The sequence below is a fragment of the Primulina eburnea genome, chromosome 14, assembly GCF_022965805.1.
Source record: "Primulina eburnea isolate SZY01 chromosome 14, ASM2296580v1, whole genome shotgun sequence".
In the NCBI taxonomy this organism is placed as follows: domain Eukaryota; kingdom Viridiplantae; phylum Streptophyta; class Magnoliopsida; order Lamiales; family Gesneriaceae; genus Primulina; species Primulina eburnea.
Genome location: NC_133114.1, coordinates 3,812,158 through 3,830,509, shown reverse-complemented (window position 1 = coordinate 3,830,509; position 18,352 = coordinate 3,812,158). Strand labels below are relative to the sequence as shown.

Below are 18,352 nucleotides of genomic sequence, written 5' to 3'. Positions count from 1 at the left end.
TATGTTGAGGCTGTTATTATTGTGTGGATACGGTGACAATGATCTGATATTGTCGTTGAATTATTTAGATACATCACAAGCCTCGGGATCAAAGAAATAGCCAGATTATATATATATACTCGATTATCAGGTACGTGTTGACGTTCGAGCATATGTTGTTATTGTTTAGTATTGATGAATACTATTGCGTTGAACGATGATAAATCACCGGAATTGGGTGATTTGATATTATATTTGTTGTTGTTTATTATTGTTGATATTGTTGACTATCGTTGTTTGGAGACGCTCGTTGATGTTGTCACGTTGAGGTTGTTCGTTCAACGATATTGCTGTCGTCGGAGTTGGGGTGCGACGTATCGTGGATGTTATTCGTTCGACGATATTGCTGTCGTCGGTGTTGGGGTGCGACGTATCGTCGATGTTGTTGTTCGTTCGACGATATTGCTGTCGCCGGAGTTGGGGTGCGACGTATCGTTGATGTTGTTGTTCGTTCGACGATATTGCTGTCGCCGGTGTTGGGATGCGACGTATCGTCGATGTTGTTGCATTGTGATGATGTTGAGGTTGTTGATGGCTGATTGTCCAGAAACGGCAAATGGGGTATTTCTGTTATCATTTCAGTTATATCTTATGTTGTTAATATCACTGTTATGTATTACGATGATGATTGTTGTATATGCTCACCCTTTGGGAGCTGTTTCTGTTGGGCAGGTTACAGGACTATGCGTGAGACATGATAGTGGTGAAGGACCAGGTGTGTCTAGTCAAACAGTCCTGTAGTTGATAGTAGATAGAGACATTATAGCTTATTGTCTTATTTGAGTTGTATGTGTGTATTTATTATATTGTTTCTGCTACACTGACGTAGATAGTGTGGTGATTGCATTATTTTGTCGTATATGCATTATATTATTACATCGTCGAAAAGAAAATTTTTATGCATATGACGTCACATGTTGTATGATTACGTGGCGAGGTTTGAGGCGCCACAATTTACCTTCGAAGCCACGAAAATTTACATGCTCTGCAGTTACATGTATAATTTGAGCTGCTAATTTAGTTATTTTCCACTTTGAGTAAGCTTTTGATTTTCCCGTTGTGTAACATTCTTCTTTGCTAAATGTTACGATCTTGCCCAATGTAATATTAATGGGCTTCTCATGTAATACATGTATCACAAGAGATTGCGAAACTTGTAATAATTCAGCCTCAAAATTTATTTTACTAACCCATGCAAATGGTGAAACTTAAATTAAAGAGGATGTTTTGTGATACGGTCTCACGAATCTTTATCTATGAGACGAATCAATTCTTAAAAAATAATATTTTTAGCGTAAAAATTAATATTTTTTAATAGATGATCTAAATAAAATATCTGTTTCACAAAATACGATCCGTGAAATCGTCTCCTACAAGTTTTTGTTTAAATTAAAATATCTAAATTCAGTCGGAAGTAACTTTTTCTTCATTCGTTTATGTTATATTTTTTAGATTTCAATCATCAACTTTTGCTTCAATAGTGGAAGGGGAAATTTAAGATTTCATGCATCTGTTCGGTTTTGTTGTGGCTATTCATTTGCTGTTTAGTAATATCTTAGGGAAAGATCTTTAAATTAATTAATATTAGATAAAAAATTGTATGAGACGATCTCACAATCGTATCTTATGAGACGAATATGTTATTTGGATCATCCATGAAAAAATATTATTTTTTGTTTTTTTTATAAAGATTATTACTTTTGTACCGCTTTCAATCGATTATTTCCGAGGATTTTCCCGAAATGCCCCTGCGTAGACTCCCACTACGAGTCCTTCACACGTTACCTCTCCGGCCGCCACCGCCGCCTCCGACTCCGTCAACACCATCGCGACCACCTTCCCTTTTCTCCTCTCCACCGGATACTCTCCTCGTCGATAAAGCCATAGCCTTTCTCAAACGGCACGACCTGTTCCATCTCGACCCTTTAACATCCCAATTTACTCCTCAGTCCGCCTCCTACTTACTAATCCAATCGCAGAACGACTCAATCGTGATACTAAAATTTATCGATTGGGCTTGTAAATTCCCCTTCTTCATCAATGACCTGCAATGTCATTGTCTCGCCATTCACATCCTTACCCGCTTCAAGCTCTATAAGAAAGCTCAAGCCCTCGCGGAGGAGATTTCTGTAGCTTTTCCCGATTACTTGGATGGAGATTTACTGTTTTCATGCCTGAAGGACACATACCAGGCGTGCAACTCGAGCTCCGGTGTGTTTGATTTGATGGTAAAAGCGTTTTCTAGCTTGAAAATGATCGACAGAGCTTTGAATTTTGTAAATTTAGCTAAATGTCACGGGTTCATGCCTAGTGTACTGTCATATAACTCTATTCTAGAGGCAGTAATTCGTAGTTCAGCTCACGGACATGTAGAGTTAGCTGGGAATGTGTATCGTGGTATGGTGGAAAGTGGCATTTCTCCAAATGTTTTTACTTACAACATATTGATTAGAGGGACATGTGCTAATAAACACATCGATAAAGGGTTTGATTTACTCGAGGAGATGGAGAAGAAGGGTTGTTTACCGAATGTGGTCACATATAATACTTTGATGGATGCATACTGTAAAATAGGGAATATCGACGAGGCCTATAGATTATTGAATTTGATGTGGCAGAAAAATTTGGAGCCAAACGTGATTACGTATAATGTCATACTGAATGGGTTGTGTCGTGCGGGGAGAATGAAGGAGACTGGTAAGGTTTTTGCAGACATGAGGAGCAAAGGTTTGCTTCCTGATGAAGTGACTTATAACACTCTTATTAATGGATATTGTAAGGAGGGAAATATTCATGAAGCTCTTTTTTTGCATGCGGAGATGGTGAGGAATGGGTTGTCTCCCAATGTGGTGACTTATACTGCTTTGATAAATAGTGTATGTAAAGCAAGAAACTTGCAGCGAGCCATGGAGTTTCTTGATCAGATGCGGGTCAGGGGAATTAGCCCGAATGAGAAAACATATACGACTTTGATTGATGGTTTCTCACAACAAGGGTTCATGGATGAAGCTTATAGACTTCTAAGTGAAATGATTAGTAGGGGCTTTTCACCTTCTGTCGTGACATATAATGCGTTGATCAATGGGCATTGTGTATCCGGTAGCATCGAAGATGGTTTGCAGTTGATCCAAGAAATGACTGTGAAAGGAATAAATCCGGATGTTGTAAGTTACAGCACCATCATATCTGGTTTTTGTCGAAATTCGGATTTGTACAAGGCATTTCAGATGAAAGAGGAGATGATCGAGAAGGAAATCTTACCAGATGCCATTACTTTTTCATCTTTGATCCAAGGACTTTGTGGGGTCTCGAGATTAACCGAAGCTTTTGAATTATTTCAAGAAATGTGGAAAACCGGTCTGCTACCTGACAAATGTACATACACTACTCTTATAAATGCTTTTTGTCATGAAGATGATATTGGTAGTGCAATTCGTCTCCATGATGAAATGATCTCCAAGGGGTTTTTTCCCGATGTTGTTACCTACAGTGTGTTAATAAACGGGCTAAACAAAGAGGCTCGCAGCAAGGAAGCCAAGCGGCTTCTCTTCAAGTTGTTCTATGAGCAATCTGTTCCTTATGACTTGACTTACGATTTCTTGATTGAAAGTTGTAGTAATATTGAATTTCAAAGTGGGGTAGCTCTTATCAAAGTATTCTGTATGAAAGGTCTGATGAAAGAAGCGGATCAAGTTTTTCGAGAAATGCTTCAGAAAAACCACAAGCCTAGTGAAGCAGTTTATAATGTTCTAATTCATGGTCATTGTAGACATGGGAACTTGCAGAAAGCAATCAATCTCTACAGGGAAATGGTTCATCAAGGACTCGTTCCCCATGTGGTTTCTGTTATTTCTATAATAAGAGAACTACACAAAGCAGGGATGAACAAAGAGCTGAGTGAAATACTACAAGATTTATTGAGGAGCTGTAGGATCACTGATGGTGAACCGGCTAAATTCCTCGTTGAGATGAATTTCAAAGAAGGTAACATGGATGCCGTTTTTAACATTCTCACAGAGATGGCTAAGAGTGGGCTTCTTCCCATTGCAGTAAGAAGTTTTTAAACTTGTGGATAACTTTTATGACCAGTGTTTGCATGGAACTCCGATGTGAAACACCCATGGTATATCGGAAATTTCACATATGGAATTTCTGGACTGTAACTCTGAAATGAGTGTCCTAATGAATTGGGCAGATGGAAGAGGTCCATTAGACATTTGCCATTCTTTATTCAGCATGTTACGATGCTGCAAGGACGATGGATATCGTTTTTTAGGATATCAGTTATCAGTTTGCTCTATCTTGCTGGTGAGGGCACTCAAACTGTTCACGATTCACTAAGTAGCTGTTCAACTCTCGGATGTCTGCTTGCACCGTTCTACTGTTGTAAGTTATAAATAAATAGTGAGAAATCCATTTGCTATAATCAGGAATTATGTTATTCTTATGTGAGAAAGATTACGTTTTTCTCTCGGCAAATATAAGTAAATTGAGCTCTTAGTCATTACTGAGCTCCCAGAGACACTCAAATGGAGACTTTTCCACCTCTAGTTGTGAGGGAATCCTCAATCTTTCCGTATGTGTAATTGCACTCTGTCGGTGGTTATTACTGTTGCCATTGCATAAGAATTATTGTTAATCCTGTTCGATGATCAGTGGATTGTCCAATGGTATTGTGTTCATTTCTTGGCTTCAATTATTGGCTGTATTCATACAGACAATCACCGAACTTTCTTTACTCTTCTACCATAGAATCTTCTACCATAGGATTTGAATCTTGTGAAACTCGTCTAAACTCGAATTAAGTTCGTGATCGCTACTGTTGAAAATTCAAATTTACGCCCCGCCCCAAGAAAGGGTAAATATATTCCAGGTTCTTTAAAAGGGTTGGTTAATCAGTAATCATTGTGCATCCACATCTCAGCAATAATAAAAACTTTTTCTCGTTTGGGTTTCGCCTTTTTGACTTAACATTTCAAGAAATTCGGCTACGGTTTCCTTTCCCCTTCCCCATCTGTAATGATGACACCATTTGATTTACCATAAAAGTCTTACTCTAACCGTGTATCTATCACAACACATACATAATATTAATAACGTCGCAAAACATGGATCATTGGGGCAATTGTCAGGGTAGTACTTGGTGTCAGGCTTCTTATGTTTTCTGAGTCATTTATAAACAAATGGATCTTTCAATATATGGGGAGATCTTATTCGTGTGCAGTCTTCATCCTTGGTTGAAATAAGGTAAAATATGTAGGACTGCCTGACAAATGTTTTTTTTTTTTGGTGGGTAAGCCTGATAAACATTTTCTTGATGCAGCACATACATAATCTGTTACTGGCGCTGTGCTATTGATTACTTTTGTGTCAGCTAAGCTGCTCATGCAATGTCAAAGTGTTCACACTGATCTGGGTCCTTCTTTCAAACAAGATCTTAATAAGGTTGAGACTGCCTGCCATTTATTTCTTCTCTGTCAGAGTGTAACCTGGTCTGGTCTACTACCCTCCACTTTCAGGGGCTCCACCCTAATAATAACCAGCGGAACCAGTCACATGTCATACACATACATAAGATATTTTGTTTGTAGTTTTGGAAAATGTTTTACAATTGAATGATAAATGAATTGAAGTAGTGTATTTTTAAAAAGATAGTATTCAGAATAAAGATTATCAGACAATTTGGCACTCATTTAATTGATGTAGCAAGCAAAACAATTAATTTAAATTCTCTTTGCTCCTTTCTCTCTTTCTTGTAAAACTGAAGTATAAATCTCAATTATGAAAATCTTGATCCTATGTTATCAGTAATTTTATATTTTATGCATTCCTCTATGATGGCGTTTGTGGAAATTTTATATAGGTCCTAGACTAACTTGTAACTAATATTAAGAATGCTTTATTTTTAAATTTGAATGGAGATCAGTATATTGGGAAGTCCAAACTTCCATACCCATCTTCATTCCTGTTTTTCGGATTTCGGGTTTTCTCCGTGAGGAAAATTAACGTCTCTACTTTTTCATAACCGGGTAGTTCCAGACAGGTTTCGGGTTGACCCGGCCTCGTTAATCATTCCTAAAATTATTATGTCTCTACTCATGTGTGATATTCAATTTCCCTCAAAAAAAATTTCCCTCCATGATATTTAATTTGATTACAGATAAATATTTTAGTTAATTAATGTCACTTTATAATAAAACCCAACAACTGATTTTAATGATTACATCCACCATTTTAGAATAATGGAATCTCTGCATCCTTCGTTTAACAGTTACATTCGAATAATAAACTAAAAGAAAGTAGACAAAAGGGTGGCAAAATCACAGGGTTTCATTTAAATTTTACCTTTTATAAAAAAAAAATAAAGGCATTTTATGATGATCTTAAAGGTAATTGCATTAGATTCTTGGCTCCACCTGTCTACATTGAAAAGTACTGTATTAGCTTACATTTGTTTTAAAGTATGTAAAATTTATTTTTCTAAAAAGAAAGAATATAAGTTACGTATAGTTTTTTGGCAAAAATTTGTGTGAGACGGTTTTACGGGTCGTATTTTGTGAGACAGATCTCTTATTTAGGTCACCATGAAAAATTATTATTTTTTATGCTAAGAGTATTACTTTTTATTGTGAATATCAATAGAATTGACACGTCTCACAGATAAATATTCGAGACATCGTCTCACAAAAGAGCTACTTTTAATTATAATAATCATCACAATTGGTCGGGGTATTATGTATATGGCAAAAACTTGTGTGAGACGGTCTCACGGGTCGTATTTGTGAGACGGATCTCTTATTTGGGTCACCCATAAAAAGTATTAGTATAATACTTTTTATAATAAAAGTATTACTTTTTATTGTGAATATGGGTAGAGTTGACCCATTTCACAGATTAAGATCCGTGAGACGGTCTAACATGAGACTCACCCTATACACATATAATAAAATATTACAAAAGAGGGACCAATAATCCAGTTATATTATATGTTTACTATTTTCTCATCAAGTGTCCCATAAATACGTGAAAATGAAATATCACAAGTTTATTTTAAAATATGTTATATAATTACGTGAGAATGATGAGTAAACATTTGTATAAAAAAATTAATTAAATAATTGGGAATAATGAAAACATTGTAACGATCAGGACAAAAACTTATTTGAGACGGTTTCACGGGTCGTATTTTGTGAGACAAATGTTTATTTAAGTCATCCATGAAAATTTATTACTTTTTATGCTAAAAATATTATTTTCTATTGTTAATATCGGTATGGTTGATCCGTTTCAGAGATTAAAATTCGTGAGACGGTTTCACATGAAACTCACTCAACTATCAGTTGCCCCGTTCAAAGTTTTGAAAATTAGTATTATAAAATCAAACTTTGTCTACATCAATGGCTGAACAGATTTTTTTTGTAAAAAAAAACATTATTAATTATAACATATCTTTATTTAAAACACATCGTGTGCATTTACGAACAAATTAACAATTAAACAAACTGAATTACGTAATTAAAATATATTTGCAAATTTTGAGCATGAAATTTACAATTTTTATTGATGAAAATTGTGCTTATTCTAAAATTTCTTGGAATCTGATGAGAATAGAGATGGCTGAAATCCTAAACAACCCAATAATCCTTGTTTGTAAGGCAAGAAAGTTTTTTTCTTCATTTCCTCTGAAACAGCTCTATTTACTGTGTAATGCAACTCATGAGCTGAAATTGGAGGGCCTGATTTTCTTCTCCTGGAAACTGATCCGCTGCTGCTATCTGTAGACCTGAAACTCGAATTCTTAACATCGATGGAATCAGTTTTCTTCAATACAGAAAACTTCCTCATCTGTTCTTTGTCTGTTGCGTGGCTTTCTGATGCGCTTCTGAACAGTAAAAGGTCTTTGATCTTCCATTTCTTGTGCCAAAATGAAGAAAAAGCGGAAGCTGAAGAGGGATTTTCTGTTGGTTCCTGGTTGAATTCGGGATCAAATAACAGATCAGAAACTCTGAAAGGAGACAAGGATCTTGTCGCTTTATGCCTGGATTGTGACGAATTTGAAGAATTGTTGGATCTTTCCCTTCCTCTTGTGTAATTACTTTCATGAAACTTTTGCTTCCGTGTCTCTTCCAGGGCTGCTGCAAATGGGCCCAGGTCTGAATCTTTCTTCCTCTGGCGTGGAGAGAATGGTTGTCTGAACATTTTCTTGGGAGATTTCGGCGAATCCGGGGTGGGCTTGTGGTTTTGTTCGTAATGAAATCTTGGAGGTGGCTTCAACGGCTTAATCTTGCCTCCATCGAAAAGCTCATCCGCCGACAGAGAGAGCCTCTCCAGATTCCCACTGAAATCAAACTCAAAATCTATCTCCTCCAAATCTTGTTCAGCATCGCCATAGTTCGAAGAAGCGGCAGTACTGATCTGATCTTCTTTACTCTTACGAATCCCGGGCTTTTCTTCCCAGTCAAACGGCACAGAAACACCCCCGCCGTCTTCGGCGGCGTAGACCCGTGGGCTGGCGGGAGCACTGTAAAAAAAAGAGCCGAAACGTTGAGGGCTGGAAGGAGCACTTATGTAAGGTGAAGTGGAGGCGCTGTCGAATTTGAAGTCCATGTTTGCCTGTGGTTTCATCATCTCCATCGCCATTTCTGTTGTTGCAGTGTGTAGATGAAGATCACAGGAATTGATTGCTGAATCGAAAATGGAGTTTATATGTAAATGCTGGGGCAGGAAAGGGGAAGGAAGGGGGGACAGTTTTTTGACTTGAATTTTAGCTTATATAATTTTTTTTTTTGTAATATGGAATTTTCATTCTTCACATTTAATTTTCTTGACGGACACTTCAACCAATCCTCTGGCCATTTATTAATTTTCCATCTTTTCTGAAAATTCATTATTTATATTATATTATGGGAAAAAAGTTACCACTAACTTATTTTATTTTTATTTTGGTTCATTATGTTTTAAATTTTTGGTTTTGTTATACTAAATTCTAATTTTCGATTATTTTGATCTGACAATTCAATAATTTCCAATCAACGACAGTATTTTTTAATGTAATATTAGTATTTTAGGATTTCGTCTCAATATTTTTTGATAACACGTAAACACTTCAAAGAAATTGGACCAAAAAAAAAACCAAAATTATGAAAATAAACTCAGATTTTGAAAATTTTGGGACGAAAAATTTATATAAAAAGGTTGTAGATAAAAAAAAAAGTTTTTTTTTTTTTTTTTTTGAGGGGAAGAGCTGGTAAATTTATTGCATAAAATCATCCTTTACAAGCTGAACTAACCAAAAAGGAAATTCACCATTCACCCAATTAACAGGTGACGGGGAAGAAAAAGCAAATTGGGCCATGTGATGTGCTACTTTATTCGCCGATCTATGAACATGAGCCATACTAGAAACCACTGGTGTTGTCAAAAGTTCGATAATATCTGCCGTGCAAAAAACAGTGTAGCCAAGGTCCTCCTGATTGGTAGTGACTGCTTGCACTGCCAACAGAGAGTCTGATGCGATATGGACGTTTTGGAAACCTTTTTCATACAAAAGCTTGATACCTTCTCGGATGGCCAGGAGTTCACCGTGAACTACTGTAAGCGGTTGATTAATTTGTTTTCCAAATGCCAGTAACAACCGGCCTTGAGAATCACGAACGACGCCCCCAACACTGTACATATGTCTCTCTTCGTTCACGGCTGCATCAACATTAAGCATTAGGGAATCCGAACTTGGCGGCTTCCAGATTCTTTCGCTGCTGCGCTTCTCGCTTGTACATGTAATTAATTCTTTCAATCGAGCCCGTCGAAATTCAGCTAGCATAGCAGAAGCCCAAGTAATACAGGTGGCAAGCTCTTTCCTCCTATCCCCATGCAAGAAGTTCTGTCTTTCTTTCCAAATTGCCCACACATGAGTCGCCAGCCCCTCAAAGTCGTGCTTAGAGAAATTTTCTTTCAACCAAAAGCAGATTTCCAATGTGTTGGTATGTTGCGCCCTTCTTATAACATGCTCAAAAGGGGTGTTCTTCCAAAGATGCTTAGTGGCTGGGACAGAAAATTAAACTACAGAATGTTGAGTCTATTGGGTAATTACACAGACTGCAAGACTCATTAACTGGTACATGGTGCCGCAATAAGTTCTGGTTGGTAGGTATACAATCATGAGATATGCTCCACCAAAACAGTTGTATTTTCGGTTGGATAGAGAGACTCCATAAGAAAGCCCACCATGAGTCCAGAGAATGTCCCACTTGATGTTCCGGGGTAGAGAACAGCCCTTTTGTAGACGGCAGCCATCTCGTACTGTGTATTGACCCTTCATTTCATACCGCCAATATAGAGAGTCCTTCTTTCCTGATGATGGTAGAGGTATCTTAAGTATCTCTCCTGCAACATATGGATTAAATTTAGCCTCAATTTGCTCTGCATCCCACACTCCATTCTTTATTAAGGTATTCACAGTAGGTGCAATCTCCCACGGAACAGATGATGGACTGATTTTTGACTGCATAGTTGGGATCCAAGAATCGTCAAAGATATGTATTGATTTTCCATCCCCGACTCTCCATAGTAAGCCACTCACCAGTAAATCCTTACTCCAATGGAGCGACCTCCAGATATAGGAGGGATTATTACCTAGCCCTGCATTCAGCACCGATTGATGACGGTAATATCTCCCTTTAAGCACACGGGCAGCTAGTTAGTCAGGGTGTCTAAGAAGGCGCCATACCTGTTTAGCAAGTAAAGCTCGGTTAAACTCTACTAATTTCCTGAAGCCAAGGCCACCCCTGATCTTTGGGTTGCATAGAAAATCCCATGACCTCCAATGTAATTTCCTCTGGCCATTATCTATTCCCCACCAGAAGTTTGCAAGTTCTCTTTCAATATCTGTGCACACCATAGTAGGCAATCTGAAACAAGACATCGCATATGAGGGGATGGCTTGTAAAACAGACTTGATTAGCACCTGTTTCCCTCCCTTCGAAAAATACTTGTTGCTCCAGCCTTGGATTCGTCGCACCACCCTTTCTACAAGATATTTAAACTGAAGCCTTTTACTCCTCAGCGACACTATAGGTAGTCCCAAATAAAGATCATGCTGGTGAACTACAGGGATGGTCAAGATGTTCTTAATCGTATCCATGAGCAAATGATTGGTGTTGGGACTAAATGAGAGGGATGATTTATCATAATTTATAAGTTGTCCAGACGCCTTCTCATAAGTAGATAGGCAATCTTTGACCCTTGCCCCTTCTTCCATGGTAGCCCTGAAGAACATCAGACTATCATCAGCAAAAAACAAGTGAGATACAGATGGGCTTGCAGTCGCAATCTTAACACCTCGGAATAGACCCCTGGCTTCATAAGCATCAAAGAGATTAGATAATCCATGCGCACACAAGACAAATAGATAGGGAGATAGTGGGTCCCCCTGTCTCAGACCTCGACTGGGTTTGATGGGACCAGCTATTTCTTGATTCACTCTGAAGGAGTAAGAAACAGAAGTTACACAATTCATTACCTTAGCGATCCAGTAGTTATTAAATCCTAATCGTGTCATCATCTGTTCCAGGAAATTCCATTCAACCCGATCATAAGCCTTGCTCATGTCTAATTTTAGGGCAGCATAACCACTACGACCAGTACTTCTGCTTCGCATCCAGTGTAAAATTTCAAAGCCCACAATAATGTTATCAGATATCAGGCGACCCGGAATAAAAGCACTCTGAGATGTGCCAACAATTTGTGAAAGGATCGGTCTGAATCGATTCGTGATGGCTCTGGAAACTATTTTAGAGCACACATTGCAGAGACTGATCAGTCTGAAATCCTTCAAGAGTAGTGGATCTTTAATTTTGGGAATAAGAGTAACAAGAGTGTTGTTCCATTCTTGTAAAGATGCACCGTCATTTAAGACTCTTAACACAGCTACAGTAACATCCGGACCAAGTATATCCCAGAACTTCTGAAAGAAAAGGGCTGGGAGACCATCTGGGCCAGGGGCTTTATCGGGATGCATGTCAAATAAGGCACGTCTGACCTCTAAATCAGTAAACGGAGCACATAGAAACTGATTCATATGGACATCAACTTTTGGTTCCACTACTTCTAAAACAGGCGCCATATACTCGGCCGAAGGTTAAGTGGATGTGAATAAAGATTCAAAATAGTCCAGCACAATTGTCGACATCTCTCTATTTTCCGTGCACCAGTCGCCATGACTTGAGATCAACCCAGTGATAGTATTCTGAATTCGGCGGTTAGAGGCTTTAGAATGAAAAAACTTTGTATTACGGTCGCCATCCTTAAGCCATGATATTCTGCTTCTCTGCCTCCAATACATCTCCTCTTTAGAAGCAAGGTCCTCAATTTCTTCTTCTAACTCATTGATCTGGGCTTCATGAGATCGCCAATTGTCACTTGTCCTCAGCCCATTCAGCTTTTCTCGTTGTGCTTTTAGTATTCTGGGAGTATGTCGTATTTTATTCTTATCCCACTGAAGAAGAGCAACTTTGCAGTGTTCCATACGGTCCCCAAGCGAGAGGGTAGGATCACTGGCTTTCCATCCATTTTCAACCACTAATCTACAATCCTCATTCAGTAGCCAACCTTTCTCAAACCTGAAGCTCAAACCATTATTTCCTCGGATAAATTGATTCGGTACCTGTTCACCATGTAATTTCAAGCAAATGGTTCTATGATCAGAGTGGAAGAACTCCAAAGAATGCACATTTGCTGATGGAAAAAGAAGTCTCCAATTCAAGTCCCCCACATATCTATCCAGTCTCTCAAATATCAAGTTGTTTGAAACTCTTCTATTCACCCACGTGAAGAACTCCCCATGACAGTGAAGGTCCTGCAAATCATAGATATCCAGGATATCCCTGAAAGCCTGCATTTGAGTTGGAGCCCTTCTATTGCCGCCCAGCTTTTCACTATCAAAGCATATTTCGTTAAAATCTCCTCCTACCAGCCAAGGCATCATTCTCAGTTCTGTTAAGCCCCGAAGTCGATGCAAGAGCTCCCAAGAGAAGTGACGAAGATGTGTTTCAGGCTGTCCATAGAAACCTGTGAAGCGCCATACCCGATCTTTTTCTTGAACTAGACAATCAATATGTCCATGTGAGTATGATTTAACCAACACAGAGAAGGGCTCCTTCCACAACAGTGCTAGGCCACCACTTCTTCCCCTACAGTCAACCATAAAGCAACCCGAGAATCCCAGTTTATTTTTCCAATATCTACAATGAACCTCTCTCATTTTTGTTTCACTAAGAAATAAGAGAGTGGGTTTCTTTTCGGCGATAAGTCGCCCCAATTCCCGGAATGCCCGTGGGTTCCCAAGCCCTCGAGTATTCCAAATTATGATACTCATGGTTGTCGGTGGGGTTGCGAAGCAACACCCACCGTTTTATCAAGTGAACTCAAGTGCTCGTCTCCATCCTTCACCCTTTTCTTGACAGGGCTAGTGTACTCCTGTGCTGAGGGATCGTACACTGGTGCCCTTTTATTTCCAGATATAGAGTGTTGAGGCCTGAAGCTTCCAGTTCATCCCTCCCCTTCTCTCGAGCCCTTCTTTTCCAATGTTTCGAAACAGAAGTGTTACATTAGCTCATGTTTACTCCTCCATCTATCACTGTTGAGTCATTCGACCCTGAGCCAGGCACGGAAAAGGCAATATACTTGGGTGACTGTTCGACCCTTGGCATATACTGAGCAGCCTGCATAGTATCAGCAATATCAATGTTCTGCATGTTATTTGGAGGAGTTAAGCTAACCATCTGGTGTGTTTCCAGGCTGTATTCCTCTCGAGGCAAAGACAGATTTTCGCCTATTGCTCTTAAGATTAGATTCTGGTTTTCCACTTGCTTCGTTCCTTCATGTTCAGTACCTGCGCCCCGTGAAGTATCTGGTATTGCCCCATGACCCCTCGAGCCCCTACCGCCTCCAAGGTGTGATAAAGACCTCATCCAGGCACCAAAGTTAAGGTTCACCTTGTCTGCCATTGAATCATCGCATTCCCTGTGAGAGTGGCCAAGCCGGCCACATGCATAGCAGAAATCGGGGAGCCTCTCATACACCAGTAGAATATATAAATCTTCCTCATCTCTCATTGCATTAATACGGATACACTATCGTAGCGGCTGCATAGTATTAATGCGGACTCTAATTCTGGCGAATCTCCCCAGACAAGCCCCATTTTCTCCCTTATCTATCTCCACTACTGAACCAATCTTCCCTCCCAGTTTCAATAACAAGTCTTCATGCATGAGCGCTATAGGGACATTATGAAGTTGTACCGATATAGGTATCTCATCAAAAATCATGGATCTTGGATTATTCCATCCCGTAGGTTCTTTAAATCTCACCAGATTCCTCGAAAAATGCCATGGCCCCTCGGAGAGTGCCCTAGCACGATCACGTAATGAAAGAAATTCAAAAACGAACGTATTGTCACCAGTGGCTTCGATGATAATTCGTTTTTCTGATTGAAGCACTCTCGGCATCTGTTGGCGGAAGGCGTCTCTGTTAATGGCCTTCGGTGAGAGTACCTTTGCCACCAAGCAACGTAATAACCGCTCCTCCCCTATCTTGATATCTTCTTCTTCCAGATTGACTGTATCATTTGGGTCATTATGAGATAATTTCAGATCGTTAACCAACCGTGATATCTCATCGGGATCCATAAATTAGGGACAACAAAGCCGACGCACAGATCCCTGAATCGTGCGGATGAAGCCTGTAGAAACAGGGAGCCAACCCTAATAGAACAGGGACGTTGCTCTTAAAAATATTTATATTATATAAAAAAATTATATTATATTAAATGTTAATATGTATACTAACTTTGCACTTAACATCTGTTAATTTATATATGTATTATAAAGAGAAATATCTTAAAATAATTATCTCGGTATGACTACTTAAAAATTTCAATTATCATTCTTATTTGTAATTAATTTATTAATTTTTTATTTGATAAGTTATCCAAATAAATGATAATTCCTCATAAAAATAGACAATATATTTTTCTAATTAGTTAAATAAATATTTTTAGATAGAAATCTCAAATAACTTGATTCTAAAAACAAAAAAAAAACCGAGAACCCCCATAAAAGAAGGAACAATTTAAATAATACAAAAGAAAAAAGTAATATGAAAATCCAAATTCTCTCACAAAAAATGCTAGACATTAACAAAGATTATATAAGCACATAACAAGTACATGTGATTTCTAATATATTAATAACGAATCAAGGGAGAGACTTTCAAAATAACTAATTTTAGTGATGATGGTGAAACATTTTTTGCTTTACCTAAAATACCCTCATTAATTTTGAATTTCTTCTCCTATTTTACAGTGACAAAAACTTATATGAGATGGTCTTATGGATCGTATTTTGTGAGTCGGATTTCTTATTTGGGTCATCCATTAAAATATTTTTTTTATGCTAAGAGTATTACTTTTTATTGTGAATATTGGTAGGGTTGACTCGTCTCACAGATAAAGATTCGTGAGACCGTCTCACAAAAGATTCACTCTTTTACAGTAAAAAATAAAAATTAATAAATTTTTTTTATGTAATTCATCATTTATTTTTTATTTTTTAATGTACATATTTTTGTAATCTATATATTTTCAATTTAATTTAAATTGTCAAAAGTAAGAATTAAATATATAAATTTATATCATAAATATTAACACACAAATTGTAGGCTAAAATACTAGTTATTATAAAAAAAAAAAAACATGGTATTTAAATAAGAAGATTGACTAGCAGGGGTATGTCAGATTTTGGTAGGACTATCCCTTTTTTTTCAAGGGTTTTGGAATTATTTCAAAGTAAACATGTCGATCATCCATGTGATATATATATATATATATATATATATATATATATATATATATATATATATATATATATATATATATATATATTATCCAATCTTTATTGTTGAATATTCATTTACTTTTTCCTCTTTTCAACTTTTTCAAACTCTAACTAAGATCCATAAGTTATTTTTCAATTCAACAGCCGTGATCGAGTTTTGACTTGTGTTTATAAGATATTAAAATTATTAAGTTTTTATAAAATAAAATCAGAAACAAAAACATATACACATATAGTTTTGATATGTTGTATAATTATCGTGCATCTGATGATGTGACACTGACACATTGGATGTGTAATTTGTCTATGTTCCAACATATCCAATAGTTAGTGTCACATAAATATGCACGATAGATGTTCTGCATATCAAAACTCATATATATATATATATATATATATATATATATATATATATATATATATGAGTTTTATGTAATGCCCGGAAATTTAATCCTGTTAATCCGTAATTATTGAATGATAATTTGATATGATTATGAAAGGATTAATCGGGACACGAAATACACGTATGTGTGAAAAGTGTGTGTATGTGCAAAAGAAACAGCACGCACATGCGCGGACAATGCGCGCACATGCGCGCATCGAACAGAAGGGTTCGCGCATATGCGCGAGTGATGGCGCGCATATGCGCGAAGGGGACAGTAGCCCCCCTAAATTTCGATTGGCCCCGCGCATATGCGCCGATAGCGTGCGCGCATATGCGCGAGGTGAGGTGTGGAGCACGCGCCGAGACATGGTCTCGCGCATATGCGCGAAGACAATGCGCGCATATGCGCGAGAGGATTTGCGCGGAATTTTAAGGCGACACGTAGCTAGTGCATGCACGAATATATATATGTATACATACAGAATTTGTAAATCGGAGAGAAAAAGAATTGGAAGCCGAGGGATTTTGATTTCAAAATTCTACTGTGAAATATCCGTCCGTCTGAATTATAATCCGCCTTCGGTACCGAGTTCCTATCGACGTAGGCTACACTTTGACGTAAGTTTTGCTACGTTTTGACATGCTTGGAAATTATGCTGTTGTCAGAATTAAATAGGATTCATATATGATGTTCTTGACATGTTAGACATCGTAGAATCGAAGTCAGATTAAGAAATAGACTGATTATGGAATTATTATGATTTTCTGATTATAATCAGTTGCTATTGGACAGATATGGATTATGGATTGATTATAGATTGAATGGGATATAGGTTATGGATTGTAACTGTTATCTAGTGATGTTGTATTGACGGGAATATTGAGATTGTACAGTTATGCCGTCAATTGTGAATTAAATCCAGATTGATCAAGATTGTTATGGAATTGACTAGTATATTGATATGAGACTATTGATATTGTCAGTACCAGACAGGCTTTGAGTTCAGGACTTTGACTGAGCGGGAAACCGAGACTGCAACGAAAGGTATAAGTCAATGTGGTATTGGGAGATGGACTTGAGTCGGTTTAGACTTGGGTTTCCCTAAATCACATACTTTACTTTATTGCATTGATATTTGCATTGAGTTGATTGGTATACTTGTTCTCTTGATTTTAGACAGCAGGTATTAGAGGAGTCATCTTATGACAGAAGTGCCGTTAGTGGTGGGATCACCACGGGCACATTGCACGATGTCATAAGATGGTGTATTGGCGGATGTGCCAGAGTCTGTCACTGGATGTTTGGCTATCGATGTGGATAGGATGGTGGCTTTTTCTATTACTGTTAATCAGTATTGTATCGATGTGGATAGATTAGTAGCTCTTCTATTACTGTTAATCGATGTCATATCGATGTGGATAGAATTAGAGTTGCTTCTATTACTGTTAATCGGTACTATATTGATGTGAATAGAATAATAGCTTCCTCTATTACTGGTAATCGATACCGTATCGATGTGAATAGAACTGGAGTCTTTTCTATTACTGTTGATCGATACCATATCGGCGTGGATAGAACTGGAGTCTTTTCTATCACTGTTAGTCGATATACGCATGCCAACATCTGGAAACCGGGATCCCTAGACTAGGATTGAGTCTAGTCTGAATTATGATTGATGTCGACAGTTTGATTTGAGATTGTTTATGTTTCAGATTTTGATACATATTCATGTTACCTGATTACATGCTTTATATTGTTTATATGATTGCATATTTCATTGATTTATACTGAGAATTATATTCTCACCGGTATATCCGACTGTGTCTTGTCTGTATGTGTACTTGACAACAGGTGGGACAGGTCCAGGGTCGAGGAGATGAAGAGCTAGATCGTGATTAGAGTGGTGGCATCGGACTTGGACTAGATGTAGGGTTAAACACTTGACTTTAGTTTAAACCCTAGTTGGAATAAATGTTGAAATACAGGATTTGTATTTTATATACTGATATGTATATATGTTTTAGTTTCACTACATTC

At 37.7% G+C, this 18,352-nt stretch overlaps 4 protein-coding genes across 5 annotated transcripts; 1 reads left to right on the top strand and 3 right to left on the bottom strand.

The window, feature by feature from the left end:
* Positions 1-1,743: 1,743 nt before the first annotated feature.
* LOC140812656 (pentatricopeptide repeat-containing protein At5g39710-like) lies at positions 1,744-5,722 on the top strand. 2 transcript variants are annotated; one of them, XR_012113711.1, is made up of 2 exons: positions 1,744-4,425; positions 5,363-5,722. XR_012113711.1 is itself a non-coding variant. In XM_073170986.1 (1 exon), the coding sequence occupies exon 1, from the start codon at positions 1,782-1,784 to the stop codon at positions 4,101-4,103; it is 2,322 nt and encodes a 773-aa protein (XP_073027087.1). In that variant the 5' UTR covers positions 1,744-1,781; the 3' UTR covers positions 4,104-4,694. The 2 variants fall into 2 exon arrangements, 1 of the variants encoding a protein (XP_073027087.1); XM_073170986.1 differs by lacking the exon at positions 5,363-5,722 and having other exon boundaries at positions 1,744-4,694.
* Positions 5,723-7,546: 1,824 nt separating this feature from the next.
* On the bottom strand, positions 7,547-8,786 carry LOC140812064 (uncharacterized). The gene has a single exon (XM_073170245.1). It carries the CDS (start codon positions 8,677-8,679, stop codon positions 7,621-7,623), a length of 1,059 nt encoding a protein of 352 aa, XP_073026346.1. The 5' UTR covers positions 8,680-8,786; the 3' UTR covers positions 7,547-7,620.
* A 3,389-nt stretch (positions 8,787-12,175) lies between these two features.
* LOC140811091 (uncharacterized) lies at positions 12,176-13,411 on the bottom strand. The gene has a single exon (XM_073168965.1). It carries the CDS (start codon positions 13,409-13,411, stop codon positions 12,176-12,178), a length of 1,236 nt encoding a protein of 411 aa, XP_073025066.1.
* Positions 13,412-14,168: 757 nt separating this feature from the next.
* On the bottom strand, positions 14,169-14,723 carry LOC140811090 (uncharacterized). The gene has a single exon (XM_073168964.1). The coding sequence runs from the start codon at positions 14,721-14,723 to the stop codon at positions 14,169-14,171; it is 555 nt and encodes a 184-aa protein (XP_073025065.1).
* Positions 14,724-18,352: the final 3,629 nt, after the last annotated feature.